Source organism: Bombus pascuorum, chromosome 11, assembly GCF_905332965.1.
Source record: "Bombus pascuorum chromosome 11, iyBomPasc1.1, whole genome shotgun sequence".
Classification (NCBI taxonomy): Eukaryota; Metazoa; Arthropoda; class Insecta; order Hymenoptera; family Apidae; genus Bombus; species Bombus pascuorum.
The window spans coordinates 8,218,900-8,239,812 of record NC_083498.1 but is presented as its reverse complement, the minus strand read 5'-3'; the positions used below and the strand labels follow the sequence as shown (position 1 = coordinate 8,239,812).

At 34.7% G+C, this 20,913-nt stretch overlaps 2 protein-coding genes across 2 annotated transcripts; one reads left to right on the top strand and one right to left on the bottom strand.

Annotated features, from left to right (window-relative positions):
* The first annotated feature begins 1,167 nt into the window (after positions 1 to 1,167).
* Positions 1,168 to 1,863, top strand: LOC132912321 (coiled-coil domain-containing protein 12). The gene is made up of 3 exons (XM_060969731.1): positions 1,168 to 1,324; positions 1,443 to 1,581; positions 1,652 to 1,863. The coding sequence occupies exons 1-3, from the start codon at positions 1,197 to 1,199 to the stop codon at positions 1,844 to 1,846; spliced, it is 462 nt and encodes a 153-aa protein (XP_060825714.1). The 5' UTR covers positions 1,168 to 1,196; the 3' UTR covers positions 1,847 to 1,863.
* Positions 1,864 to 1,914: 51 nt separating this feature from the next.
* On the bottom strand, positions 1,915 to 18,978 carry LOC132912301 (carbonic anhydrase 2-like). Its single transcript, XM_060969684.1, has 7 exons — positions 18,716 to 18,978; positions 8,867 to 8,908; positions 6,414 to 6,578; positions 4,942 to 5,186; positions 3,530 to 3,766; positions 2,769 to 3,027; positions 1,915 to 2,591 (listed from the first exon to the last, which is right to left on the bottom strand). The coding sequence occupies exons 1-7, from the start codon at positions 18,756 to 18,758 to the stop codon at positions 2,551 to 2,553; spliced, it is 1,032 nt and encodes a 343-aa protein (XP_060825667.1). The 5' UTR covers positions 18,759 to 18,978; the 3' UTR covers positions 1,915 to 2,550.
* Between the last annotated feature and the right edge of the window lie 1,935 nt (positions 18,979 to 20,913).

Below are 20,913 nucleotides of genomic sequence, written 5' to 3'. Positions count from 1 at the left end.
GTCAAAATAATTACTAAAAATAAATGATTAAATGAATAAAAAGAAATGTGGAAATGGGTTATAATACACTATAAGATAATAATAAAACAATTGGTAATTCTTTTATGAAAATATTTGGATAAATACCACAATAATATTTGATGAGATATCTTTTCAGTTGTAGTAAATATATCATAGTTGAGTACATATTAGAGGTTGGTAATTCCAGTACGAGACTAATTGTACTTTATGTCAAAGAATTATCAAACTTGAGTCTTCCGGGCGTAATAATTTTGCTCCGGTAATATTATTTGATCCCTGAAACCATCAATTTTGATAATTGTCTGATATTAAACCGTGAAAATTTAAACTAAAAGACAGTGGCGATTATTTGCGAATAATATTATAAATATGAAGATCTATATTTATAAAAGAAAATAACCTCTTTTTTAAGTTTGTATTTCTGTTGAAAATTTTGGGAATTGTTTGTAAGGAGGACGACGAAACGAAGCATGTGTGGGAAGCACTTTATGCGAGACGAGTGAAGAGGAATTTATACAGTAAAAACAAAAGAATGTATAGGTTGTTTTTCAACGTGTGTTAAGACTTGAACTTATGTTAAAAATTAATATATAACATTAGAATAGATAATGTTAGACGTAATCGACAAGTTTTGCTTGTAATTTATCTGACGCCAAACTATTACGGTCCTTTGTAAAAATGTTAATAAACTAATTCGTTTAAAAAAGTAATATGTCACTCATTTCATTCGTACGTAACATTAAAATAACTTCTCTTTTAAGAAGTAATTTTTTTTATGATAATGAATTTCATAATCTTTAGGTTACTTTCATTGATTTTATAAATTTAATCTTCTATAGATCTTTGATAATGAAAAATTGATAATAAAAGATATAATGTGAACAATGTCGAATAAAAGAATGGTATTCTGGTTTTACTAACGTTATTAGGATCTAATATTAAAATGAAATTATTATAACAGAGAATTCAAGAACTTACTTAACTGGTTATTACAAATTAGAAGATCATATTGTGAATATCGAATTTCATTCATGCAATATGTATTATTTGTTCATTTGAGACGGATTAGACAATGTGTAATTAGAAAATAATATTCAATTTTACACCCTTTATTGTAACACAAATAGATACTAACGCCATCTACGATGGTTGTGATAAAACGTGACAAAACAAATATGGCGGAAGACAAAATTGGTTCATTGGAAGAGGAAGCTTTGAAACGAAAAGAGCGCTTGCAGGCTTTGAAAAAGAAAACCGAGGATAACAAAGAAAACCAAAATGATAGTGTTAGTACGTTACCAAAGTGAGTTTCGCTGTTCTTCTTTTGAGTAATTGTAGTTTTTAAATCTAACTTTATTTAACCTCAACTAATCTCTAAAGATCGATACTTACTTTTGTATTTGTTTACTTTATCGCCATAGACCGAAATTTCGGAGTTATAAACCACAGGATGACAGTCTCAAGGACAAAGTATTAGAAGATGCACAGCCAGGTAATGTTGAAGAGGAAGTGCAAGATCAATTAAGCGCTGCAGTTACAAAAGTTGTCATTGAGGAGCTTGTAAGTAATTGTTTACAATAGATCAAAGTATTTGTTGTTATTTGATATTTATTTAATTACAATCTTTTAGGATATTAGCAATCTTGCTCCTAGGAAACCAGATTGGGATTTGAAGCGGGATGTTGCAAAGAAATTAGAAAAACTGGAAAGGAGGACTCAGAAAGCAATAGCTGAGCTTATAAGAGATCGTCTTAAGCAGGAGCAGCATGATTGGGCTGCTGTGGTAAATGTGGCAACCAACGATCAGACAAAGAACCTTCCTTAAGAAGTTTTAAATCGTTTTATAACATTTTAATAATTTTGTGCATATAAGTATAACACAATAATAAAATATATTAGTAATAATTTTATTTATTATCATCTAGATTACCATAAATTTCAAGACAATATATTTCATAGACATATTCATGAAGAGAACTTATTATCTATAAGATTAAAGTAATTGTATATTATCGTAAGTTTAAGGTATGTTATCATGGCAGCGGTAGGAACTGTTGAATAAATACATACTAGAATTTTTGGTAGGCTTTAAAACTTATAAAATACTTCTATATCTTTATTCATCAAATAAAATGCAATCAAGTTCAATTATCATTTGTTTTCTATTTCTATTGCTTTGACTGTCACATTGTGAAGAAAGATCATATGTATCTACTGTTTAAAATCAGTCAATGTAAAATTTCTTTAAGTATTTATGTACATTGTTTAATATATCCCTAGAATTAAATGGTAATATACGCGTAATTGCGCGAGCATAAAAATAAAAAATACTTATTTCCATTCTTATTTAGATTAGAAATAAATATCATAGATAACAAAACCGTTGAATACAGATGCCCTGAAGAAGATAAATAATACCTTTTCATAAGAAAATGTATTATATCAATACCTATTTAGAATTCTTATCGATTATTTTAAATTGCAGAATAGTCAATGTGATTGACTAGAGTTTCCAGTACATTCAGCCGATTATGGTAAGGCAAGAGTGGCTGCAAGTGTCACTGCAAATGCTGTAACAGAAATAAATAATTATTTAATATCTAAAATTATGTTACCTTTCGAGATTAATATATATTTTACTTTCGCATACGCTAAATTACTACTTTGATTTTATAAAAATTAACTTCCCAGTTATACAATTATACAATTAAAGAAATTTATGACCCTAAATACAAAAGGATACATACGTGACACAGCCCACATGCTTGCTCCAGAATGTTCATTATTTTTCTTATTATCTACAGGAGCCTCCTCAAGTGTATTAGCATTCAGTTTCTTAGGTGCAGGAGAACTCATTTCTGGTTTCTTGAAAAGAACAGGAGCTACGGTACTTTGTGCATCTCGGACATTACGATAAACCGTTCTACCGTCTAAGGGTTGTACTGGGCGGAAATTATGCGTTACTTCTTTGTTATCAAAATCTTTAATAGAGCGGAATACAGCCAGCTGTAAAAAAAAAATCAAGCAAATATAGACAATCAATTATGACTATCAGTCGAGTTAAGAGGAAACACGTTTCAGGATTATTTACGTAAAACATTTCCAGAATGTTTGAGGAGATCTAAAAATAAATTGCAACGCTGCCATTCAAAATAATTCTTCATCCTCTCTCTTACCATTTTATACTAATTATTTTTTAAATAATACTTCTCCACCTTATCTCCTTAAATTTCACATCTACGACTGAAAATTCATTCATCCTCTAACGTGTTTGTCAATTTCTTAACTAAGAATAGCAGCTTATTTAACCATCGAAAGAAATTACTTTCTCCGGTAAAAGGTTTCTAATAATCAAGTTTGGACAGCCGTGAAAGAAAGCGTTTGTAGAAGATATTTGTACAATATTCTTCCATATTCACTGTTAGACGACGTTAAAACCTAGACAAATACTCTAAAGGCACCCTTGTACTAACGAAATTTACATCGAACTCGATTGCTTTTGAAATACCTGCTCGTGGGAAATATGTTGAGGTCTCGCAAAGTCGATCCACTGAACGATTTCCAGACAAGGAGGTGTGGTCAGTGATCCTTTGTATGTGAAATAATCTTGCGCTGATGCAAGATCAGGAACGATCAATTTGCTTATAATATCGTTATCCCTTAATACCTCATTGCTACCAGCCTTTTTGATTTCCGATATTTGCGGCACGATTAGGTCGAACAGCGGATTCGCCTCATTAGTGGCCTGTAACAAACATTTCTCTCGTTAAAATTTTTCCAACAATTTTTCCAATTATCCAGAATTTTCCAAACTCGCTACGATATTCTCTTCGTCGATTAAAGTCATCCTTTTTATCTTCCAACTAACATCAAACATGTTCGATCGAACTTGTCGAGATGCGAGCGTAGACAAAAATAGGTTTCGCATAAAATGATTCTGTTCTAAAAGAAACAAACTGGTGAATGTATGTTTTTCACGTTTGTCTCAATAAAATTACCAGACTGAAATACGATTACAATAGCCTTCTCGTCCATTAAAGTTTCTCATCTAGAAACGCGTTTCGATCGAATTTGTTGAAGTGTAAACACAGACAAGAATAGAATTTCTATAAAGTATTTCTATTTTTGAAAAAACAAACTTATGAACGCGTTATCCTCCACTCCAACGTTCTGTCCAAGTTTTCCCAATCAATTTAAACCATTTAAAGAGATGCAGAATATACGTGAAATAACGTTAGGTATTACGTACATGCGCCCAGTTAGAATCGGTTTGCGCGATTTACATAACTGATTTTAGGTACAGAGTACGCGAATTCGTGTATACAAACTCTTAGGAAAACAGAAATATTCATAGCGGAGGCATGAAAGCGAGACGAAGTCTCTTCTTTCTACGTCTTCGACTGGAATTACTCGAAATTGATACTAATCGATTTGATTAGTAACAGATACTGCACCGCGAACTGTGAATTTTTATGCAAATTGGTACTTCTTATAATTCTAATTGAAGAAACGGAGCGTGGGGGAGAGATCTATATCGTTCGTTAAGTATACTTTTCTATATTTCTATATTTATATTCTGTGCATTTTTGCGAACTTTAAATTTCCCATAAACGTACAGAAATCCATAGTCTATTTATTTACACTGTTAGATCGACTTTTTATCGTATATTAAAATATTTCGCGATTTTATGTTCGTTAGAAAAAAAATTTTCTCGAGAAATATTTTTCGGAAAGAAACATTTTCTCAGAAAATTTGCAACATTTTTGACAGTCGATAAAACTTGTCGAATATTTACTGAAATTTCGAAGAGAATTAATCGCTGAGTTGTCATTTTTTTCGTGATAATTTCCGATAAAGTGGCATATACCAACTTGCTCGGCGTAGCAATAAATAATTGTCAATATTTGATACTTATATACCTCATACCAGTATCCAAGTACACTGAGACCATCGTCTTGTTTTAGCGCTTCGTCGTAGGTGCCATATGCCTTCTTCCAGAAAACTGCGTGCATTTCCATGGAGTACGAGTTATTGTTTATCAGATCCTCGGCTCCTAGACTGTCATTGTTTCCCCAGTGGAAGTGCAATTGTTCGAACACGTAGGTGCTGTTGAGGGATGCTCCAGATATCTCGAGAGGTTTAGAATCGCTATTGTGGATCATCACTAAAACCGTGAAAAATATACAGATGTCAATTTATCGTGTTTGCAAAATTTATCTAACGAAGCGGTCTTATTTCTTGGAGGTCATTTTTTCTAATGCGTATGATTCCTCGAAGCTTTATCTTAATCGAGACAAGACAATGACTGCAACGTGCTATAATCGACGTTAATTTGCAGCTGTTCAAGGATAAGAGTCACGTTCAAAGAACGCACAGAACTATCGAAATGATCCTACACGGGTTAATTCAATTTCTAAGTTTTCTACCTTCTTGGAAAGATAGGCGAACTAATCAACTAATCTCTTAAACAATACTATGTACATACAATTGCTGAACGAAAGCTTAGCGTTGATTATTACTGGGTTTTGCATAGCTACACGCGATGCTCGTTACTTTTAATTTGCCGAATGATTCAACATTATCAAAGAACGCGTGAATGCTGTTGGGAATTAAAATGATGAGATTTATAATTAAACAACGCGCAAGACAAACGAATCTATATTCTAATTAGATAATGCAATGTATTTCAGTATGCAGTCGGATAGGAATATTCGCTCGTGTTTGTAACAAAGGAAATAAAACTGACGTAACTTAATATAAAAATACACGAATGACAAGGAAATTCGTATTCTAATTAAACGATGCAACATCCTTTAGTATGCAAAGGAATAAGGATAGGTACGTATAAGGAATTATTAATTTTTAAATTATCATCGTGTCCACTAACTATCGACTATAGGACTATCGCAACGTTACAAAACGTATATTCATTTGAATCGTCGGATATCCGATGTCCCATGTTTCTTCGCGTAATTCGATTGCCTCTTATGTTCTTAATAAATCATCACAGAAAGTTCTCTGTCTCTGTAATTTGTCCTGCTGTACTTTCCTTTGTAATAGCAGCAATACGCTTTCCGATCGTTTATTTCGATTTTCTAATTTTCTTCTTTAACCAACTATTTTCCTTTCACAAATTTGTGCGAAATACTCTTTCATAGAGCTGCTTACATGATAAGTCCCTTGCAGTGATACGATATTTTGAAAAGACTTTGATAGTATCAGCGAAAACGATATTTGTCAGAATTGTTTAATAATCGTTTAATCTATCTGCGAGAGATAATGTACTTTAAAAGTAAAATGTCTTTTTCGTGTTTGTTTACGCTTTAACGAAATAGACGATGACTATCATCGTTCATTTACACGTCGATATCTCGACCTTGTTATTCCATACCTGTATGGCCATTGTTCATTATGACAGCTTTATGGGGTTGCTGGAGATCGGAAAATTCCAGATTCGGGTAAGACGCAAGCTCAACGTTGTTCTCTTCTATGTCAATCGGAGATTGAAATTTCCCAATACACGTCTCATCTTCGTCGTTGGTCCATAACGAAGAAGCTGGAAAAGATACTTTTTAGAATACACTTTTAGCAAAACCAAGGCGATCAAAGATTCACTTTTCTACGAACTTTATCGATCCCATTATGTGGCAAAAGATTAAACTAATTTCCAAATTAACTGATTCTATATACAGTAGCGGACAAAAGTTTAAGACGATGATTTGTAAACCGGATTACAAACATCTTATACGCATATTGTTCTTCTATTCGGTTTGTCTCTTTGGAATAACGTAGCTGTATGTTTGACCTTCGTAACCTCAGACAGTCAGTTGTTAAATACAAACAATGTAGGAGTTACAACAGTTAGTTACCGCCTAGCACTTGGAAACAGTGGACATTAGTTTAAGACGATCTGTGTAAAACGTGAGTACGAGTACAGTTTTTGAACATTTTGATTCTGGAATGTCAAAATCATTGTTTAGTGTACCTTTTATTGCTTAAAATTCATTTAGGTAGGAACAGACTATGGGTAAATCAAAGAATTTACTTGAAAACGAAAGGGAACAAATCGTAAGGCTGCGAAAGCAAAGTAAAACCTTCACCGAAATAGCAAATATAGTGAACAAGTCAGAAACGGCTTGTAAGCAAGCTTGGTATAAATTTTTGAAAGCAGGCATGTATTGCGATCAACCGAAAAACGGAAGACCACGGAAAACAACACCGAAAATGGATCGCCGGATTCATCGATTGAGCGAAAAGGATTGTTTTCGTAGTGCAAATAATATTGCTGCGGAGATAAACTATGAAAACGATACACAAATTAGTGCTAGAACTGTTAGGAGAAGATTAGAAGACTTTAACTTAAGAGGACGAAAACCCCAAAAGAAACCACTGCTGAGTTCTAGGAATCGAAAAAGACGACTTGCATTTGCTAAAGCTCATAAGCATTGGACAAGTGAAGATTGGCAAAAGGTATTGTTTTCTGACGAATCGAAATTCAATCGCGTCTGTTCTGACGGGATACGGTACGTTAGACGTCGAATTGGCGAAAGTTTGAAAACACAGTGCGTTTTAAAAACTCTTAAACATGGTGGTGGCAACGTTATGGTGTGGGCGTGTTTTTCTCGAAGCGGCCCTGGTCCGATATGTCGTATCAATGGAATTATGGACCGTTTTCAATACAAGGACATACTCAAGAACACAATGTTACCTTTTGCACGCAACAATATGAGTGATGATTTTATTTTTCAAAATGATAATGATCCGAAGCACACGGCTCGGGTTGTGAAACAGTTTTTTCAAGAAGAAAATATCACCGTGCTGCCGTGGCCGTCCCAATCACCAGATATTAATCCAATCGAGAACTTGTGGAGCATCATAAAAAAGACAGTACAAGGTTATAAACCGAAAAATTTGAATGAACTTTACTCTACAATTGAAACAGCTTGGAGTAATATTACGGTAGATCAATGTAAAAAATTAATAGATTCAATGCCAAGAAGATGTACCGAAGTGATAAGAAATAACGGATATTGGACAAAATATTGAATTTAAACAAAAATTGTGCATATTTTTTTACCAAAACTTAATATTTTTTGTGTAGTCTTAAACTTTTGACCGACAAAATATTATACAGATTTCGTTCCTTTTTTTGTAACTTCGCTACTGAGCAAAATATCAAAATGAAATTTTTTTTGTAAGTGTATAAACAAATGCCTAATTAGTTAATACCAAATGTAGAACACTGTATTTATATTTTTTATGGAAAGTAAATCAATTATTTATTTTTTCCATTTCGTCTTAATCTTTTGTCCGCTACTGTATCTTCACGTTTCGTAATTTCACGATCTCGGACGTAAATTTGTTCACCGTTCTAGGTTTCCAAAAAATTGCAAACAAATTTTTAAGTACTTATCGATGTCTCTGCTGTATCGTCTAATTGTTCGTTAGATCAAATGCTGGATAGAAGAAAAAGAAAAATTGTTTTCGAAGAAAGTTAGGAGTAAAACATCGCTTGCAATGGCAAAATCTATGGACGAGCAAACTGACGAGAAAATAAAGTAAATGTTACACAGTTTGTTTCATAAAAACATAATAATTATACATTATATAAACGTTTCCATATCTGAGTCATAAATACGAGCAAGATCGTGATGAGATTACAATGTTGAACGAGTAATAGCGTTTAAAACGATGACATTTATGAGGCTTTCTAAGGAAGAAAGTTGATTGGTCACGTTGAAGTTGTAAACAACTTACTTACAGTTCCCCATAGCTTCAACGTAAATCAATTTTATGTATCTATGAATCGCTTCTTTCTACGCGAAGATTCGCAGTTAAACTCACCTTTAGCGGCACTGTAGCTGACACTATTGGCGGCGATCAGATCTGAAATGCAAGCAACAATTTGTAAAACCGGTCGATTTACATGTTACTAGTCGTTGCACACGCATAGATAAGCAGGTTTGATCAGATTTCATTTTTAATTAGACAGTCATTAATCGACAATCGTGAGAGCCTCGTTATCTTCGCGCATGAATCGTCCTGTGGATAGACGTAGATAAAAGCAATTCTATAGAACGATGAATTTTATTTGTTAACAGGAATATCGGTTAACTGAGCAGATTAAATCCAGCGAAATTTGCATTATTCTTGAAACAAAGAATAATCGTTTCTCGTCCTCTTTGTTTCATAATTTCATAGTATTTGATACTTGTGTTTTCATACCTAGCACATGCAAATACTTAAATTTAACTTAAGAAATAACAAATATACTACGGATGTTTAGACTGACATTTCTTCGAAAACCGAAAGCCCAACAGACGGTTCTTTCGCTTATTGCATACTACAACCAGCGTGCTCTTACATCTTCGATGTTTCACATACTTTTCTATATCACGTGCGATTTTCTCGTTATCTCTGTATCTAAGAAATTTTTAACAAACACGTAAAATTCCACAGTCTGATAGTAAACGTGTAAATACTGTTCGCTTTCTCTATTCGATTATATCAAACTGAATATATTAAAAAAAAACAAAATCACCGGTATATTCTGCTAAAATAACGCGTAGACCTAATTCATAAAGTAATACACGTGAAATAGTTGTCCGCAGAGATTAAAATTGATCCATTTCTCGTCTCTCGAGTATTAAACAAATCGCAGGAAAATGCGTGAATAAAACAAACTGTACTTTGATGTAACTCGGTGAACTCGGTAAACAGAAGGATAAAAGGATCTGGGTTAGGCAGATATCTGTAGCGGTTTCACACTTCCGTGGGAACTTCGCGAGACTCCAGTGAAAGTCGATTTACGAAAGATCTACAAGCGAGCGTGCTGCTTTTGCACTCGGCTCGTCACAGATGAATTGTTCCAGCCGAGTCGATTAAAATATAGAAGCCAGCTACTCTCCTGTATGGTAAGTCGTCCGACAACGAATATCGATTCGTCTCTATGAATTCGATTGCACCGATTATACCGTTACGTGCCGCGACATCAAATACTTGGGATGATACATGTCCGGCTGACATGCCGTTGAATAATAAAATGTAAACTTGTTTAACGCATGCAACAAGGACAGTACGTTTTTAGCCGCGAAGAACCTGTTATATGTCGTATACGGCGATTTCATGTTTCTTCCGCTTTTTTTCTTCGTTAAAATATTCCGCTAATGATCGGCAGATACTGGCGAATCCACGAGCAAATACGTGCTTTCTACTACATGTGGCATAAATTGAAATTATCAGTAAGTAAGATTTGAAATAAAAGGAACGAGGAAAGTGCAATAACACGGTTTTCTACTAATCTCTTTCACAGTTAGAAGAACATATTTATACAAATTACAATTTAGTTTCCAGATTACTACTTTCTTAGAGGGAAACAAGAAACTAATAAAACGAACGGTTCATTATGTAGATACTCTCTCTTCTCTCTCTTTTTCTATCTTTCTTGTGTAATACGTATAAAACGTGTATCAACGCTACAATTTATTGTACGCATCTTATGCATACACACACACGTATCGATATTAGATTATACCGTAAATTTGTAGTGCTTTTATGTCTGTTATATATGAAGCGAGAAAATTCTCTTCTCTCTCTTGTCCTATCTTTCTTGTGTAATACGTATAAAACATGTATCAACGCTACAATTTATTGTACGCATCTTATGCATACACACACACGTATCGATATTAGATTGTAACGTAAATTCGTAGTGCTTTTATGTCTGTTATATGTGAAGCGAGAAAATTTGATATAACAAATACAACAAGCGGAGTAAATTTCTGTTACAGCCTGTAATAGAAATATACAACACGATATAGTTATAGAGATGCAAACTACGTACGAAAGAAGAAGAAAAATGAGGAAGAAAGGCAGGAAGAAATATATAGAATTAAAATGAACGTTGACAAGAAGATAAAAAAGAACGTCTAGTTTGTCAGGAATTGCCCCAAGGTTTCACGTTATCGGAAAAATGTATTTAATGTCACAGCGGTTACTTGAGTCGCGGACATACGTATGGATTATTCACGATTCGAACGTATATATTCGATAAATTCGAAGTTGCAAGCGGAAAGGGAAATAGGCCACTTCCTCGCTCACAGTAAAGGCGCTTCTCGATTATTACCGGTTAACGAGTCAGCCCTTGCACGGTCTCCGAATGATATATGGCGCGTATACTCGCGTTGCCAGATCCTATGCATATGCTCGACACGTGCGTCGAATGACAAACGTACGAAGAAAAAGGCGGTTCTGTTTCAGGATCGACGATTATTGCCAGGCGGACAGCCAAGCCACGTAGGAGGTCCTTTCCACGACATTTCGAGGACTATGAACTAATTTAGCCGATTTAGCATCGCTATTGAACGTACAAGCAGCAGCCTGTCCTTCCGATACGCGAAACGTTTATTCGATTTTATTGGTCACGGATGCGCTGCTGATTCTCTCGTAAAACCTAAATGTTCACGCCAAGGATCATCGATGAAAATGGGAGCACGTGTATTGCAAGTGAAGCAATCGTTGCGAGAAACTGCTTTTTTCCCGATGGAGAGAAGTTAAAGGGACGACGACCTTGGGTTGGTTGTTCCATTGCGCAGGATATTGCTACACCGAACGATCGAACATCGCGTTATTACGTTCTGAAATAGTTAATTACAGCGAGATATCTCGTACGAACGTGAAGAATGTTTGACAAAGAGAACGATAAGTAGGAGCCGACTAATTTTAGTCGTTAATACCAGTATTTACATATCGCCTGTGTTAGTCGTTATTACTTAAGAGTTGAGATTTCAAGGGACACGGTCTGTAGACGAGAATCTTCTCTATCTTCTATCGCGAGGATTTATTTTATTTTTCACGATGCTAGGTTAAAATCGAAGTCGGATATTACTTCAGGCTCGAACCATCGGCATACCAATATTTCAGCGTCGAACGTTCCTCTCTCGACCGATATTACTATTTCTCTTAACAGGCTTTTTCTAAGTCCGCAGTTCTCATTTAGGATTCCATTATTTGTGAGGTGCAAATGTTTAGGAGAAAAACGGCAATTAACAGAACACTTAAATTAATAAGAAACACTTAAGTTAAAAGAAATGGCAGGCGACTATTTATGCCAGTGAGTTAAAGAATATTATTACGATTTCCGGGAAATCCTTTTCGAATGTTCAGTGCTATAGATTTATTTCACTTTTTGCCATGTGAGCTTGAAATTGACAAACGAACGTTAATAGCGAACAAATGCAACGGTAATTATTTTTATCTAATCGTAAGCACAGGGCGAAATATGCAGATTAGATAAATAAACGTAATAAATAAATAATAATATCTTTTTGCACAGAGACTCACTGTTCTCTGTAGGGTGTAACCTGTGATATGTATGTTTACGAGAACACATACTTCACACTTGTGAAACACCTTTACCTTGCAAGAAGTTTGTGCTATTTTTAACATTCGTGATTATTAGACTGCGGATGTTTATTCAATTCTGGAAACGTTCAAAATGCACATATTCATAGAATGCGAGTAACACAACGTTACACAAAATATTCGCAGATGTAGTGAATGAAACAATAGAACTACCTAGTTTTGTCTTTCCAGTTACCAAACCGCGTGGTAGATTCCTTCGCTATTGATCGATTTATTTATGAAAGAACGTAAGAATTATTTAAAAAGCGTAAGATGCACGTATGTAAATTTTTTCGATGAAAGACACACGTACATCTATAGACGTACACTTGTATCGCCTAATATAATTTAATATGTTCATAAATATAATTTAATTTGCAGAAATGCCCGCGATTCAGCGATCATTCGAATCATTAAAAAATTCATTTACATTCTTCAAAGGCACTTCGATATTCGAATTACCTGCTCCAATCGAGGCCAGAGATGAAACATTATAAAACACACGGCGTTCATCGACACTCCAGTAGTTTTCATCGTTCGTTTCAATCTACGATTTAGCTGGTCGTTTGCGATGGAAGGTCTCGTATTACTTTCTTTCATACAGCACGCCCCTACTTATACCAATATTCCATGTATAAAGATACATCACGTATATCCATCTACTTGTTGTTAATTCCACTTCTGCTTGTTGAAAGTTTATTGCACGAGCTTAAAATCGACATGTCTGTAATATTCGTTAATGTTGAATGGTTATAGACGTATAGCCCGACCCTGACAGTATCGAAGTATACTCTATCGAGTGTGCTTTGCTGCACATACTCTACAGTGAAAATCTCTCGAGTTTAAACCGCTATATCTAGACTACGGATGTTTAGACAAATTTGTATTCTTGATTGAAGAAAAGGAACTTAAAGAACCATCTATTTCCACTACTGAAGAATCGAGCAAGCAGTATACTTTGCATATTTCATCTATTTCAGCAGCAGTGATATAAAATACAAAATGCAGCGAATTTACTGTTATTCTAACACCAGCAGGGAAATTTATATAATAACGAAATTTTGACTTTTACTATTACTCTTTACTGGCTAAAGACGATCGATATTTCGGAATAGCAAATAATTATCGATCACTGGTTTATTTTACGATTCGGTGAATCTATTGGTAGTTTATAACATAAAGTAAGCTACGATGTGTAGGCTGCAAAAGTTACAATGGATTAATGACGAGATAAGAGGATCGTACGATAAAGAATTCAACGTTTCATTGATACTACGCTCGATTCAATGGCTGTTACGCTTTCATACGCAAAGATGATCGAGATTGTTAAATGGAGGATTAAATAGCGAATAATCGAGTACGTAGATTAATTTTATCGATCAATGATTCATAGTACGAAGAACAAGTCTACCACGTGTTTTTGTTACATCCCACCGATGATACTTTGAACGGCGTATATTTATATAACTTTATTCAGTATTATAACAATTTTCATTCGCATTCATTGCCCGAGAAATATTTTCTATGCTATCATTCCTAGTTCGATTCGTACACAATGCTAGTTGCATTTATTCCAACGTTCTTAGATGTCCTGTTATTTAAAAAAATATTTTAATCCGATTAGAAATAATTATCCCGGAAGAAGAATCGTTCGATTAAGGAAAAACGAAATCTCGATAAAAAATAGATATGCGCAAGTGTAGAAGACGATGAACCATCAAAATACGTGATTCGTACGTAAATTAATTCGACGACTAAATATCGTTAACCACTACCCTTGGAAATAAGCCGCGACTTTTCCGGTGCGTTTTTCCTTCAGGAAATTGCGCAACACGTAGTAGCACGAGGCAAATTGAAAAAAAATGCGGCCGTGAAATCGGATGTACTTGTGGGTATTACATATCTTCTCGGGCTATGTGCATATGTAATTTTTTTCCATAAAGGTAGCGAAGATCGAACGCAACGATACCGTCGGCTTCGTTTATCAAACGCATGTCCTTTCAGTGAAAAATGACAGGCAACGTCTCGTCGACCATATTTTCTCTCTTTTAAACGCTAATTACATTATCTATATTTCTTTCTTATTTTCTCCTTCCATTCCATTCGCTAATTCGTTGCGTCGGACTTCAAGCGCTTTAAGTACAACGTACGTTATCCGATATACGTGTTTTAAATATGTCTGGCGAATTCTTGGGAAATAAAGCATGGTATTTTAAAAATTAGATGAACACAGCTATGCAACTTTTTTTAGGTATCGTTACTTGATACGTGCAAGATGCACAGGATACTGAGACGTTAAAAAAAGAAAGGAAGTCCTTGGGAAAATTTTTAAATTTGCGATATATATTTACTTCGCGTGACTCGTATTCCTTCTTTCTTTTTTTTTTTTTTTTTATGTAAATAACAGACGTGTCCAATATGCAAATCAGGCGAAAGACTTGACGAATTACGGTAAGGTGTTCTAAATCAACCTCGCCTCGATCTTATAGAAAGTGTGCAGTTATTTTATTGGCAGCTTTTTATCGTAGAGTAAGTATGCCACTTTGAATGAAAGTTAGATACTGTTCTAATAATAGAGATTCCTTTTGACAAAGGAATCCGACCAATTGGTCGTCGCGATTCGCGGTTTACGTCGTTCAACTTTTTTAAAAATATACGACGTAAACGTTTGACGTTTATAAAGTGGAAGAGCGAAAACTTTAATACCGTTGTTATTTATCAGTCGATGGAAACGTGGAAAACACATCGAGCAACTTAGGAAACTAGAACTTTACGGTAAACGGCGGTACGACAATTTTTTGCGTCACTCTATTGTCGCACTATCTACGATTGGAATCGTTTAATCGAAATTACAGTGGGCTATTGCGTTCCAGACATCACTGTGACAAATGCATTGTCTATTTTGTCCTCGATTTTGCAGAACGTTCGCGTATCGATACTTTGTACGCGAAAGACGTCATGCAGACGCTGTTCTTCGTTTTTTTTTTTTTTTTTTTTCTACTTTTTCACTTTTCATAATGGTGAAGATAATCTTATTAACCGTTAAATGTCACTCGTGTTAACTGTATATATCGTGATAATCGCGAAAGAAGCGAAGATTTTATCGATCAAACGATCCTCGTTCGTCTTCCGATAAAAATATCTGAACGATTTACCCCTACTTACCCCCTCTTATGATATTGATTCTTTATCATTATGTCACAACGGATGCTTCCGTCGTAAGTAGGAGTATTTAAGTTGTAATTATCGAAGAGATTCTTCGCAAATTGCAGGTAAATTACAGAGGACTAATTCTTCGAACTAATTTTACTCGAGAGGAAAGAAGCCATAAGCACGAGCGACGCTGGATTCAACAAAAACCGTACTTGATAGTTTCGATTTCTTAAACGATAAATTGCGCTAATTAACCTTAAGCTCGTTCAAGGAACGTCAAATTATCTCATTTTATTCTAATTGACTGCCTACGACCGGTCTATTCGTCCAAATAACTGTGGAAAATTTCGGGCCACGAGATCTATCGCGATTTGCAATCACGTGTATATATCACGGACGTCACGATTAATTTCGTTAATCGTACTGTAAAATCGTCCCAAGTTGTCGCACGTGTTTCTTACGTAAGAAAATATCAGCACATTACAAGCAAGTTATCGAAAATTGATTAGATCTGTATCTTATTCCATATTCTCACCTATTTCATTATAATTTCCTGTTCGATCTTATCGTTTCTCGTCCATTGTTTTTCTCCCACTCGTAATTTTCTAACGTTATCTAAGAAGTATTTTGACAAAATTGTCACCAACATGCGAAAATATTTCTACTGATACGTACATATATATATATATTTTTTTTTTCTTTTCTTTTTCGTTCCACTTTCACGCGAAATGTTTCCACCAAATTACAAATCGTGATGTATCTCCGGCAAAGCCAGTATTTCCTTGAAATACGACGCGTTCTACATCAATCGATCCGTTGTAACGCGTAGATCACGAAAATAGCGAGATTACTTCGCGGATATTTACTATCACTGAAATACCTCGCCTCGTGTTCGATGAAAATGATAAAAGAGGAAGATCGGTATCGATCTTACGTTTGTTTAACTGCCAACAGGTTTTTTTTTCAAATACAAGAGATTCGAAGATCGCAGCGGGATTAACTTTTCGATCGGAACAGAAGAATTTGGAGAGGAAACGCTCCGCCTTTTCGTACTTCTGGGTAACATAAATTTCATATAGGGTTATTAGAACGCGATAAGAAGGCAAATATAACGAAACCATAAAAGTTGCATTTAACTCTGGCAGTTTAGTCGATGGTGTTTTAATCAAAATAAACGTGGCAGGCAGCGCCGTAAATTACAAACGGCTCGCGATTCTGTTTACGCTTATGAATCCGAGAACCGTAAATTACGCCTCGATGGTGTTTAGCTTTCCCTTTTCGTGAATTTTATGTAACGCTTTTACTTCTGTTTTCACGCAAACATATCTCGTTCGAGTGTGAATCCGGGTCTAATTGTCGTTAGCATACGCTGCCGCTGCGATGCAACCGATGAGCCGAGTTGAACACGCTTCGACCATGCTATGGGGCCCCATCGTGAATTTTAAACGATTTCGTGATATTAATAATAAGCATAATTGATTCAGCGTTAGCTATAGTCTGTCAGCAGCAGCTATAGCCGGATGCCAAAATGTATGGCGAGTTGAAATAATCATAATTAAGATCTTCCTTTTCTTTATCTACATTTTATACATTTACACAGAGAATTAAAAGTTGCAAAAATCCATGCAATATCAGTGAGTATATAAAATATGCCAAGTATAGTTGTTTTCTATAATAGCTGATAAGTAAAGCAATTTTTTACCGAGGTCCTACTTTTCAAAATTTTATTCTCGAAAATATGGATTTGCATAAAAATCAGTAGTCTACATATTAGTATACAATCGTACTCGGTTTTATATTACATAACGTTATCAGATAATTTATTTAACGTTATCCAACAGCTAGTGCTATAAAGTAATTAAGTAATGTTTATTAATCGAAAAAAGTGAAAGAAAGGAACAAGCATTACACTTTTAAGAGCACTATTAGTATGTTTGAAAATATATAGACGATCGTAGACTGCTAGTTTCTTATCATACCTTAATTATATTCTAAGCTTTCACTTCAATTGTTGATATCGTTATCAAATAAAATGCGCCTTCATATCTCTCTGTGTATTTCGTTACATATCTACCCCGCTATTGTCACTTCTATGAACGAGATTCCAACGACCACAATACTATACTTGTGTTACTATACACAATAAATCTCGTCTTGTTCCAGAAATATTTCTCCGAAGATATACAACAATTGCGAGAATTTTTATTAATCTCGTATTGTCAAAAAAATCTCCAATTACATCTACCGCAAAATTCCCATAAAAACTCACTAATATTCACGTCGCACTGTCAAAAGCGTTTTCATCAGAATATGTGAGAAATCTCAAATTTCTTAAACGTCTTCAAGGTTTATTTATTTCTCTATTAAACGGTCGTTAGCCCTATAATACGTAGATACGTAGTAGTAATAAGTAGAGGAAAATAAAAGTAGGAATTATAAAATTGCAAAGTTAGAAAAGCGAAGCTGCAAATACGATAGAACAGGAATACTTAAATAAAACACGAAAAGATATTACATTATGACCGTGCAAGCATTGAATATCGTAAACATCGAACGTCTAAAGTTCTGAATGTATGTTATACCGAAATATCGTTGAAATCATGCGGTCCTTACATTGTCACAAAATCTCGAATTACAGCCAAACTTCTAAACTGAAATTCGTCATAAATATCTATTAATTGCTATAGAAATGTTTCGATTTTTATGTCACGTTCTAAGAATTTTCGTTCGCGATGCATTTAGGAGCGGCAGATTCTAAAAAAAGAAAAATCCTGGATTCGTACCACCGTGAAATTTCAAACCAAAACCTCGACTATCGTTGCTATAAAAAAATCCCTCGATGTTTATATCGCATCGGTAGAATTCTCATTAAATTCTCACAGAGATTCGGTAGATCGAAGGTATAATCAAGCTTCCAGCTAAAAAGGATCCTGAAGTGGCGAAAAAATCTTTCACTGCGGACCCGATCATCTTCCAAGCTAACGTCCATACAAAAATTCTTCAACGTCTGTGTCACAAAAAAGGTTCGATGCGCGATGTTTCAGATCGAAATCCCAGTTTCACAGTGAATCACGACTGCCTAACCTTTCCGTGAATCATCGGTTTAAAAAGAGAAAGAAGAGAAAAAAAAGGACTTACTCGACGACAATAGGAGCCCCAGCGTGACGATCAAGAAAGCCATGACGAAAGAGGCAACTGTCACTTTTCACTGCAAGTGGATGGTGTCGAGGGTCGACCCAAGTATTGCCGATTCGACAACTTAGAAATACGAATACTCTGTTACGGTCGGTGGTCGACTGAGCGACTGCCGGCTTGTCGACTATGTTAAATAAGAGACCACCACTTTTATTTTGCGGTAGCCTATCGACTCTGCACAAATTTATATACCGGCTAGTGGAGACGAAGAAGAGCGGATGATGGTCAGGTAAACGCGATATCAAGAAAGTCAGGAAGGGGGATAAAAGGCTCGATGCTGATTTTTGATGATTCACTGGCCCTCAAACCGATATCTCGAAACAAACACAGTTTACAGAAATTGCGATAGAGACACGGTTTTTCAAAGTTTGTCTTAGCTTCCTTATTCGGGTTGATTCAATGACTCGATTGTTTATTCCCTTTTCCGGTTCTAAACTAATAGAATGGCATTGTAGTAAATGGTACTGTTATTTACAGATTATAATAATTTGTAATCAGAAATTATTTTTTTTTTGTAAAAATTGAGATTTTATTTAATCACTGTATATATACAGTTTGTTCAGTTTCTGTGGTATTTGCAATCCGGTTCGTTTGCTATACAATTGGCATGTACCGATTGCACTGAGTTAAAAATAGTAATTTAATTACGAACGTGTTATTTCGTAATAATAAGAAAAATGTTTCATTGAAAACTAGAAGTGTATGCACTCGCTGTATATAAGATCGACATAATTTGATTAAAGTTTAATCTATGTATATACCTGTATGAAGCATGTCCTCTTTAATAGTTTATTTGTTCTTCCTTTTTATAGTTTCTTCGTACATAATATCGTTGCAATATTTCATGCTAATTTACGATAGTTTGTTCTACTTAGCGTATATCAAAGCCTCGTACGTAAGAATAAATTTAAGATAATACCATAATTTTATAAATTTCAATACTTCCTCGCTTAACTATATTTCAAAAAGGTATTGTACTTGGCACTGTAGACATTCTATCTCAAATATCGCAAAATGTTATTAGTCTATAACATCTGTTCTGCTTACTTCTCAAACGTATACTTGGATGTATCGTACTCAAAATATTAAATTGCTTTTCTTCGGGCCCAACGAAAAGACCAGTCGTGCTGAAGACGTTCGTGACATACGTGAGCCATAGCTTGCGGTACTTTGACGTTCGTAAGAACCCATTACTGCATTTTGAATGTGTCAGCTTCCGTTTGGTCAGATCGCTTCCGCTTACCATTTTCCTCACCGTTTCCAGTTAGAGATTTTTTAAATTTTTCTGCAGCTTCATCCATTATATTCAACAGTTTTATTTATCGCGTTCAGGCCTTATTAAAGAGGTTTCATATATTTTACACAACTGCTACATGTTAAACACTAACAGAAAAAATGTTCGATAAAAATTCTCCTGAAGCTTGATCCATTACTATCACGTATTAATCATACGTATTAATCATAATTAAAATCATATTTTTTTAATTAATTTATGCAATATATTTTAATTCTCCAGGCTACTAGATCAACATGTGCTAAAATTGTTATTGTAATTAATGAAAACGTCAAATGTACGTTGTCAGCGACGAATCGTTAACGGGAAAGAACGGTATAGTTGGCAGAACGCTTAGTTAGCTACGATTACTGCCAAGGTATTTATTAGGGTATGTATATTTGCTTTCGTGTTGAATCTTACTTGTTAGCAGTATGAAATATCGACGATAGTTACAGCTGCTTCAACGAAACTTCGAAATGTTTGATGAAGGTCGCCTCGTTTGATACGTTTCGGAATAAAAGTTTCAAGAAAACCGCCGCTAGGTTCTTCGACTCGATTTCGCAAGCATTATGCAATGCGCACATATAGAATTGTTATATTTGAAGTAATCTTTCGGCTATTCGGTCGGAAAGAAGACAAGGGCAAAGGCGAATTCTTTCGCTTGAGGTCAAAGAGATAATCATTTTGAAACGACAAGAATGACTATGACGCGATTTGTACTCTACAGCATTTTGATAATTTTCTGTTTTAAAACAACAACATGCATTCGATTGATTTAAGAATATAAAGAATATAAAAATATAAATAGAAAGAAATAGGTCTTTTTCTACACGCGAAAGGATATTTATATATAATTGTTTAAATA

Bases quoted from the DNA above. Each gene is read 5' to 3' on its own strand.
- LOC132912321 (XM_060969731.1), top strand. From the start codon at position 1,197: ATGGCGGAAGACAAAATTGGTTCATTGGAAGAGGAAGCTTTGAAACGA. The intron at 1,325-1,442 runs GTGAGTTTCGCT...TTATCGCCATAG, and splicing joins AGTGTTAGTACGTTACCAAA to ACCGAAATTTCGGAGTTATA. The intron at 1,582-1,651 runs GTAAGTAATTGT...ACAATCTTTTAG, and splicing joins AAGTTGTCATTGAGGAGCTT to GATATTAGCAATCTTGCTCC.
- LOC132912301 (XM_060969684.1), bottom strand. From the start codon at position 18,758: ATGGCTTTCTTGATCGTCACGCTGGGGCTCCTATTGTCGTCGA. The intron at 3,767-4,941 runs GTATATAAGTAT...TGTTTGTTACAG, and splicing joins TACTTGGATACTGGTATGAG to GCCACTAATGAGGCGAATCC. The intron at 3,028-3,529 runs GTATTTCAAAAG...TTTTTTTTACAG, and splicing joins AACATATTTCCCACGAGCAG to CTGGCTGTATTCCGCTCTAT.